The sequence below is a fragment of the Mercurialis annua genome, linkage group LG5 (assembly GCF_937616625.2).
Source record: "Mercurialis annua linkage group LG5, ddMerAnnu1.2, whole genome shotgun sequence".
Lineage (NCBI taxonomy): Eukaryota > Viridiplantae > Streptophyta > Magnoliopsida > Malpighiales > Euphorbiaceae > Mercurialis > Mercurialis annua.
This window is the reverse complement of record NC_065574.1, coordinates 54,741,830-54,752,289: the sequence shown is the minus strand read 5'-3', so window position 1 is coordinate 54,752,289 and position 10,460 is coordinate 54,741,830. Positions and strand designations below refer to the sequence as shown.

Sequence of the window (10,460 nt, the reverse complement as noted above, 5' to 3'; positions counted from 1 at the left end):
TTAGAATTTTCCGTTATTATATGAATTGGCCTAATAGTCAAAAATTATCCAGATTTTTCGATTTTCTGAACCGGTCCGGAACCGGCCCACGACTTCAGGCCGGCCTAGGACCGGTTTAAACCTTTGGAAAATTAATTTTGCGCCGAAAAATAAAGCTACGCCGCTCCTCGACCAGTGCCAAGGCAGCGTAGGTACGGAATACGAATTTGGCCGTTTTAGAGGTTCCGGAAGTCTTGGTGAGCACTCAAGCTGTGATTTTCCCTGGTTCACGCACAAAAAAATGAGCTTTGACAACAATCAAACTCATTATGGAAATGAGATTTCGTCTTGGAGGCCGAGTTTGACCCGGATAGAGTCCGAATTTAGACTTTGTTTCTTCATGAAAGTTGTAAATCTATCTCTTATTTTTCTATGACATGTTGAATCATATGATTTGGATATTTCTAGCTCCAGATATGATCTGGATACAAAAGAGTAAAAATGATTGTAAAACTCTCTATTTTATGCAATAAAACTCTAAAATATATCATACAAATGAAATGAAATTGACGTAAAATAAATATTTATCAATAGATTTAAGGTTAGGGATTAGAGGAGGCATCGCACAAATTCTTCTTTGAATTAACATTCTTCATTTTATTTCCATTATAAAAGAAAAGGTAAATCACAAAAACAAACCTCGTATTTTAGTGGAATACAGTAACTCACCCCTTACTTTTTTATAAATCCACTAGGATATCCCTCATGTTTAAATATATTGTACTATCACACCCATTTGCTAACTTTTTCATTAGTCAACTCAGTTAAAGAGTTAGATTTGACCCTTAAATTTAGTTTTTGTTCAGTTCCATCCGAAAATTGTTAATTTTATTTTTTAAAAATTAAATTAATCATTTATTTTTTAAACTAATAAAAAATAATAAAAATACTTTATAAAATTTTAATAAAAATGTATTTATATATTTGATAAAAAAAATTCTAAAAACATTATATAACATGTCAACAAATAAATTATTAGCTAAATATATTGATGTTGAAAATATTAGTTTTTCTATAAGGATCATTTATTAATTGTATTGATATATGAAAATCATCAAAATGTGATGATGTATATAATATATTCATGTTCAATAAGATTTATAAACAAGCGCATTTTAATAATTTAGTCTTTAAAATATTAATTATTTATTTTTAATAATTTTTAATAATTTTTTTTAAATATTACATCATATTTTTATTATTTTTATTAAATTTATTATTATTTTAGAAAAATGAATAAATAAATAATTTTTTTTTGACAATTTTCGAATTAAACTTAACAAAAAATAAGTTTAAGAATTAAATCTAATCATTTGATCAAATTGACTAATGAAAAAATTATCAGATGGATGTGATAGTACAAATCTAAACATGAGGGGTGTCACAGTGGATTTACAAAAATCAAGGGATGAGTTAGTATATTCCATTAAAATACGGGGGTTTTAATAATTTACCTTAAAAATAGTTTAAATAAAAAGATAATTTATGTTAAGTTTTAATCGTTTTATAATGAAAAATTTACTTTAGGCATCGTTGAATTGAAGGATTTTGAAGAAATAAAATCTATGGATTTTGTATACAATCTATGGATTTCAGCGAAATCCATTGTTTGGTATGTAAAATAAAAAAATAACATGACTATCCATGGATTTTCAAATTTTCTCATACTTTAAAATCCCTTATTTAAATTCCCACCTAAAAGGTGAAAAAGTTGAATTCCATTTTTTTTAATGATGGGTTATGCAACATTTGATTATTCTATATATGTCCTTATAAATACATAGATTTTATAGACATTTCAAACGATAGAATTTATAAATTCGTAGATTTTACATTCCATTGATTTAAAATCCATTGATTTAAAATCCATTGATTTAAACACTTTAGATTTGATAATGTTGCACTAATCGAACCATAATATTTTAAAATATATTCAAACATTATTTTATCAAAACTATATTTATATATATTATTAGAGAGCAAGAGTGTGGTGGGAATAAATAAACCTACCATCTTCATCCAGCTGCTTTCCAACTTACTAGAAATAACATTGCAGTGAGCCTCAGATTTTTCAAAAATGGCCACTCAAAATCAGAAATCAGCACAAACTGATGTCTTTCGTCCGTTAGCAAACTTTCCCCCTTCAGTTTGGGGTTGCAGCTTTGCTTCGTTATCCTCCACTGCAGATTTGGTTAGTAACACGAACGCTTCATTCAATCAACGTTTTCTGTTTTCAAAATATGTCGAAAACTTGACATTTCAGAAATGACGCTTCATTTTTAACACAAAAAACTTGAAACTAACATTGTTTTAAGTGTCTAGTTTTCTTATATCCGTGTCCATGCTACATAATAAGTTAACATAACTTTAATCCGTCATCTTCGTATGTTTATACAGGACTTCGAATCGTATACCAAAGAGGTAGAAGCTCTTAAAGAAACAGTGAAGGAAATGCTAACGCAATCTACAACGACAATAATGGAGAATATTGAGTTCATCAACTTATTATGCCGTTTTGGTGTTTCGTATCAATTTGAAAATGAAATTGACGAACAACTGAATCAAATTTTCATTACCCTTCCTAATCTTCTTTATCAAAATGATTATGACCTCTATGAATTGGCACTCTTGTTTCGAGTTTTGAGACAACATGGCTATAAAATGTCTTGTGGTAAGTCACTCACCTTTCCTTTTGATAATTTTGAAGGGGGTATTTGTGGGAGTATTTGAACCCACGACCTATCAGTTTGTCGTTCGACGATTATAACATTTGAATCATAACTTATTGATCACTAATAATAGAAATAATTATTCAAAACAACATATTATTCATGCAACAAATCAATGAGATGTTTGCAATGTTAGAATATTTAAGTATAAAAAAATAAAGATAGCAATTAAATATTCTAATACCGCAAACATTTATTGACTTGTTATAAGAATGATGTGGCACAACCGTCGTAAGTAATCACTCAAATAATGATTTACTATGACTGGCTTTACTATAAACGAAACCGCCAATTTGTAGAATTTTTGTGTGAACCTAGTTCACTACATAAGATTGTGAACTGTCCATTAAAAATATGGCACATGGCGTAATTAATATGAACAACCAATCATTAAATAGCCTAATATTTTAAATAAAAATTAATCTAATCAATAGGTCATTTAATGATTGGTTGTTCATATTAATTACGCCACGTGTCATATTTTTAATGGATAGGTCACAATCCTACATGGAGAACTTAGTTTACATAAGTATTTCTCGCCAACTTGCTATATTTGGTATATTTAAGATCACTAAAAGTAATTGTTTAAAAAAATCAAAAAAAAATATCCTATTAGTATTTCAACCAGTGACTAAAGTTGTAAGCTATTTTAAAGAAGAACATAAAACATTAAACTTTCACTTTTATGTAAAAGTTTTTTGCGATATTAGTTTTCTTATGGGGCTATTTAATTTAAAAACATGTCACGTCGGAAAACATTAACAATTTATATATTTATTAAAAAACGAATACCAACTTAATTACATGGGTATAATTAAATTGTTGACGTGATAAATATTCGTTATATATATATGGATTAGATGTATTTTACAAATTCAAGGAGAGCAATGGCGAGTTCAAAAAAAGCATCATCAATGATGTAAAAGGGCTGCTGAGTTTGTATGAAGCTGTATTTCTGAGTGTGCATGAAGAAGATATTCTAGATGAAGCCCTTGTTTTTACAAGGTATCACTTGGAGATATTGGCTGAGAAATGTAACCCTAACCTTGCAAAACATATAAAAAATGCCTTGCATCGCCCATCCCACCAAGGAATTGAAAGAATAGAGCATAGGCTTTATATTTCTTTTTATGAAGGAGAAGATTCTAAAAACGAAACCCTAATCAAGTTTGCTAAACTCGATTTTAATCGATTGCAAATACTCTACAAGAAAGAGCTTGCCATGCTCTCAAGGTATGTACGTATATATATATTATCGAACTATAACTTTTTTATAAAACAGTTATTAAATTTAAAAAATTATAAAACAGTCTCAAACTATAGTTTTTATAAAATTATTATCAAATTATAAAAAAGTTATAAATCGGTTACCAAACTAGAACTTTTTTATAAAATGATTTTCGAATTATAGATATGACGAGGCCGGGGGCAGAACCAGCTCTTTAGGGTTGAGGGGCTCCTGACTCCCAAACATTTTTTATATAAAAGAACTATTTGAATTTTATCTTTATTCGCATCCTCTTAAATGAACTTAATAAATTTATCATTTATCTAAAATTATGGCTGTTTAATTTATATTTTTGTACAATTAGCTCCCCAAATTTTCCTTTTAAAAATATAATTATTGAATCTGGATTTTTGTCGCCACTCCCACTAAAATTTTATTTTTGCCAGGGACGTACAATGAGGCAACAAGCCGAAACCGTGCGATAATCTTTCTAGAATTTATTATAATTAGAAAATTGTTTTATAAAAATATTATAATTTGGTAACCGTTATATAACTTTTTATAATTCGATAACCGTTTGTAAAAAAATTCTAATTTGATAACCGTAAAAATAATTAACCCTGCATACATAATATGAGTGTATTTTCGACATATTTATAAAAAAAGTTTAATAATTTATATATTTCAGGAGATGGGAGGAGATGAATCTTCCTCAACAGCTCCCTTATGCAAGAGATAGACTTGTGGAGAATTATATTTGGGCAATTTCTGCCCATTTCGAGCCTCGATATTCTTCTTCTCGATTGCTGGTCACCATGTCTGCAAATTTGATAGCAGCCATGGACGATACATATGATGCATTTGCTACCCTTGAAGAACTTGAGTGTTTCACTACTGCATTTCAGAGGTTTGATATTTTTAATTCAAATTTAGTATATAAACTCATCCACCGCAACTTTAGTCCGTTTTCCGAATGCATCTCATAATCTGCCAGTTTGATCCATCATTTTTCGTTCTTTATCATATATACCACGACTTGTTTGAAGCTAACATGACGCCATGTTGTATACACCAAGTAAATTAAAAAGTTGTTCGCATATTACAATATTTATCTTCTACTTTATCTCATAATATGCCAGTTTGATTAATCATTTTTTCGTTCTTTATCGAATATATCACGACTTGTTTGAAGCTAACGTTACGCCATGTTGTATACACCAGGTAAACTAAAAAGTTGTTCACAGATTACAATATTTATTCTTTTCTTACTTTATTTCAAATTTTTAGGCTTGACATGAGTGCTACTGATGAGCTACCAGAGTACATGAAAGTTCTTTACAAAGCATTGCTACATTTTTTTCATGAATCAGAGAAAACTAGCGAAGGGATGTCTTACAGACTAACTTTTTTAAAAGAGGCGGTAAGTTTATATTTTAGGCCTAATGTCTTAAAAAAATCCGACCTTTTAGCCTCTTTTCAATTATACCCTGACGTTGAAAATTTGTCAATTTTACCCTATTTTGCATTTTTGTGTTTCAATTGTACCCTGAAAAATTAAATTAACGTTTTTTGCGTTTGGAAATTTGTTTAAAACATTCTCCATGTCTCGCATATATTAATTGCATATTTTTAAAATTTATTTAAATTTAGTTAAATTAATTAAAAATTTAAATTAGTGTTAATTTGACTATGGTTTTTAGTTAGTTTTTAAAAATAAAGGACTTATTTGTACTTTTTTGAATAAAAAAGAATTTAATTTCATGTTTAGACTTAATTAATTGAATGATTTCATCATTTAAGTAAAAAAATTAACAAAAATTAAAATATTGGAGTACAATTGAAAAGGAAAATTCAAAAGTGGGTAAAATTGACAAATTTTCAACGTCGGGGTGGAATTGAAAAAAAGTTTAAAGGTGAGAGGTTTTTGAGTGATTAGGCCTATATTTTAAGACTAAGCTATATGAATGAGTAATTGATTATGGTCGAATTTTAATTCATTTTATTTTAATTATTAATTAAACTTTAATTTTTTTTTAATTTTATTACTAAATTGTAATTTTAATTTCAACTCAAGGTTTTCCGGAAAAAAAACAGAAGTGGCGGTCGGATTTTTTATATATATATCGATTATGAGCCTAAAACTTCTCAAGTACGCATAAATTAACCTAATACTTTCAGCAAAAATAAAATAATGCTAATGTGATAATTAATTTTTCATGAAAAATACAAGTAAAAAATGATAATCACGTGGAAAAATATGGCTGTCACGTATGTATTTTAGTCGGAAAATCTCTGTTTAAAATGAAATTAAAATTTAAAAATTAAAATCCGATCATTAAAATATTTGTTTTTGTTTTTTACTTTTTTGTTTATTGAAGTTCAAAGAGCTAGCAAGAGTGTATTTGAGAGAGGCACAATGGTTTTATGGTGGTGATGTGCCAACACTCAATGAATACGTACGCAATGGAATCATAAGCAGTGCTTACAATCCGATAACAGCAGCATCCTTACTCGGAATGGGAAATGAAGTAGGAATAAAAGAATCTGAATGGCTCCAAAAACAACCAAAAATTCTTGAAGCTGCCATGTTAATATGTCGTCTAATGGATGACATACAATCACATGAGGTAACATCTCAAAAAATTAATTTAAATAATACTTATACTAAATAATTGGGTCGGGTATATTCCCGATCTAACCCGTTTGGACCATAATTATACACTTAATATTTATTTCACTTAAGATCGGTTTACCAACGAGTTATATCTCAAATAATATAAATATTAGACGCATTCTGTTAAAATCGTGGTTTTAATTTCACCGGCAAATGCTAAAAAAATTCCTTCCGAATGATGAAAAAAATATAGCTCAAGTCTGAACCCATATTAGGTCACCTTTTGTTACATGTGAGTTTTTTTTTTTTTTTTTAAATCTATATATACTTGAAAATTCCATTCATGAACCGAATTAATAAATAGACAAAATGTATTTATCTATCAATAATAATAACTCATTTTTCAAGTATACTATAATTTTAAAATTTTGTCATTTTCGTTCATTATTTTTCAAGTATTTGCCAAATTTTATCCATGCTTGATTTCTGATTGAGGTGGATTGATATTATATATGTCACGTATGATAAATTTTATACATGTGAATGTGTAATATTGCGTCCTGTCAATTCTAAATTAATTTTGCATGAGTTTCTATGAAAATTTATCGCTTCTGCATATTTCTACACAACGGAAAATATTTCGGCTAAATTATAAATAAATATCAAGTTTTTAGACAAAAAAGAAATTGGCTGCCACATATGCATTTTTAACGGAAAACCTGTCGTTTAAATAAAACTGAATTTAAACAACTGCCCCTATAACCTACACACACTGAGGACGTTTAAAGAATCCTCCCCTATAAAAAAAGCAATTTTATAAATGTAAATTACAGGTGCGTTTCAGAAACCGCCTCTACGAAACTACCTCCAAATTAAAAGATCGTATATTCCTTCTAATAAATATTAAATTTTGTAGTTTGAGAAAAAAAGGGGAGACTGTCCTTCAAGCGTGGAGTGTTACATGAACGAAAATGATTCTTCAAAAGAGGAAGCTGTTGAAGTGATACAGAAAATGTGCGTGAATGCATGGAAAGACATCAACGAACAACGCATGAAACCAAACGTTGTTTCAGGAACTCTTCTTAAGTTTTATCTCAACCTTTCACGCGTGATGGACTTTCTTTACAAACACCATGACGGATACACAAATCCGGCGTATATAAAAGATGATGTCGAGTCGTTATTCCTCGAGGAATTTCCCATGTAATGGTAAGGATGAATGGCGATCACATCCTGGAATTTCCCATCTTTAGTGTGTTTAAGTTCTGAACATTCTTACATACAATATTAGGGCTAGAATGTTCCTTAATAAAATGTTTGTTTAGTTTTATTTATTAACTATTACACAATCCTTGCGTTCTTTCGGAAAAAGCAAAAACGAAAACTAATGGGTTAATTACATATAAAATCATGACCTTTGCACCAAGTTTCAAAAATAACATTACCTTTAAAACGTGTCAATTATAGACATAACCTTTCATTTTTTTTTTCAATTTCATCATGCGCACATTTTTTGGTGAAATTTTGCTGACTTGGACACCCGATGGGTCTGCCATGTGTCATGCCACGTCAGCAAAAATACCACTAAAAATCGCCGATGATATTTTTGAAAAAAAATAAAAGGTGGTGTCTATAATTGACACGTTTCAAATGTGGTATTTGTCATGACCCGATTTTTCGGGCGAAACTGGCGCTAGAGAACGGAAGTAATAACTCTGAATTTGTAGCAACACTTAACCGTTCACTTTACTCTTCATTTGTCGCGTGTTAGTACGTGAGCTCTCACCACTCGTGAGAGCCTTAAACCCCACTTATCTCATTTCCATTTTGTATCTTACACAACCTTTCATTTGACATCCATATCATATAATGCAAGCATCAGAGTACAAATACGATTAAGTTCTTATGTACAATAACTCTAAATTAGGCTACTGCGAAACACTGAAGTTTAAACATTCTTTACATATTTTTAACAAAATATGACTTCTGAGGAATAAAAACGTACGGAAACACTGTTCCAAAGCATTTCTTCGTTCTTGTAAAATTGGATATTGTTGGGATAAGTATAATACTGGTGAGTTCGTGTTAGTATTAATAAACATTGAGTAAAACCAATATACACGGATTAAATCATTTTTATATGCAAACCAAACACGGAATCGATTGGAACTCAAAACCTCAACTCATAGACTTATTCTCTTAAACATGTACTATTGACATTCATCCTTGAGTTGTGGTCTCGGGAGCTAAGCATTACCGCGTTGACAAACGACTAATGGCTGTGGTTCCGAGACCTAAGTATCAGTGTGTTAACCACCAACCATCTTTTAATTCTTGTGAGTCAATAGGAGTCTTCTACTAGAACTAAAACAGAAGAAGCTATATAAAGAATGGCTTAGGTGAGATAAAGATACGTTAATTATTTTTACTCTACCGTAGTCATCTACTCAAATCTATTCAAAGTCTGATTTTGGCATCAGAGGATGTTCGAGCCACCACCGGCTCTAAACCTTCTGACTTGTTTGCTTTGACAGGTTGAAACTCATATCACACCGGCCACAGCAAAACCATCATTAAATTTAAACATCACCGCGTTGACTCACTAGATACCGTTCCATCATTAAACATCACTGCATAATCCTTCATGATTTAAAAAAATAAATTGGCTGGTAAGCTTAATATGAAAATAATACTCCTAAAGTCCTAATAGTTTTATATAATAAACTATATAATCCTTGAAGAGAAAAATAAGTTAAATTGCTATATATAAAACCACCTCAATAATTGTCATCAATATGCTTTTTTTAGGACATTTTCAATGCAACGCTATTTTTTATAAGAAATTTAGTATAAGAAATATATTATAATTACTTGCGATGATAATTATTTTTTAATTTTATTAATTTTCTTTGTTTGGTAATTTTTTTTAATTATATATTTTAAGCAAAAATAAATGCTATATTTTTTGATATAATAGTGAGCTTTTTTAGAAAAAATATTAAAAAAACAACAAACTATCTAAAAATAAATTATTGATATTTATTTATTATATTTGTGTGGTCTACTATTAAAAAAATCAATCCATCAAGATCGTAATTAAAAAAAAGCGCAAAATTTAAAATTAAAAAGAGTAAAAAGAAAAAAAAATAACATGTTAACATAATCAACTCAACAAAATAACCGTACTAAAATTGTAATTAATAATAAAATACTATTAGACGTTGTAGTTTAACATATTCAGAGTTAAATTTAGAGAAAATTACTTGAAGTCCTCAAAATATACCATAATTAATAGTTTGGTACTCCTTATTTCAAAGGTCTACTTTCCTTCGGTTGTAATTTCGTTAACTAAGAGACCTTTCCGTTAATTTGAGGGACTAAATCGTTTAACGGAACTAAAACTGAGAGATCAAATAATTTAAAAGTAAGGTATCAAATCGTTTAATAAAATTAAAAGTGAGGGATCAAACCGTTCACGAAATTAAAGGTGGGATATCAAATCGTTTGAAAGTAAATGTCGAAATTAACGGAGAGGCCTAATAGTTAACAGAATTGAAACTGAAACACCATTAAATAGACTTTTGAAATAAAAAATATCAAACTGTTAATTATAATATACTTCAAAAATCTTAGGCACCGTTTGGATTGATAGATTTTAAACGATGGATTCTAAACAATCCATGGATTTGGACAAAATCCATCGTTTGTCTAGAAAAAAAAAATAGAATCAATGGATTTATAAATTCCCTCATTTTCTACAATCCATCATTTTTTAGAGTTTTGATTTCCCACCTACTAGGTGGGAAAGTTCAAATCCACCATTTTTTATACATGATGGATTGTTATACTA

At 29.2% G+C, this 10,460-nt stretch overlaps 1 protein-coding gene across 1 annotated transcript; it reads left to right on the top strand.

Annotated features, from left to right (window-relative positions):
- Positions 1-2,023: 2,023 nt before the first annotated feature.
- Positions 2,024-7,959, top strand: LOC126679799 (probable terpene synthase 6). The gene is made up of 7 exons (XM_050374779.2): positions 2,024-2,230; positions 2,437-2,710; positions 3,629-4,001; positions 4,685-4,903; positions 5,284-5,416; positions 6,375-6,623; positions 7,527-7,959. The coding sequence occupies exons 1-7, from the start codon at positions 2,117-2,119 to the stop codon at positions 7,815-7,817; spliced, it is 1,653 nt and encodes a 550-aa protein (XP_050230736.1). The 5' UTR covers positions 2,024-2,116; the 3' UTR covers positions 7,818-7,959.
- Positions 7,960-10,460: the final 2,501 nt, after the last annotated feature.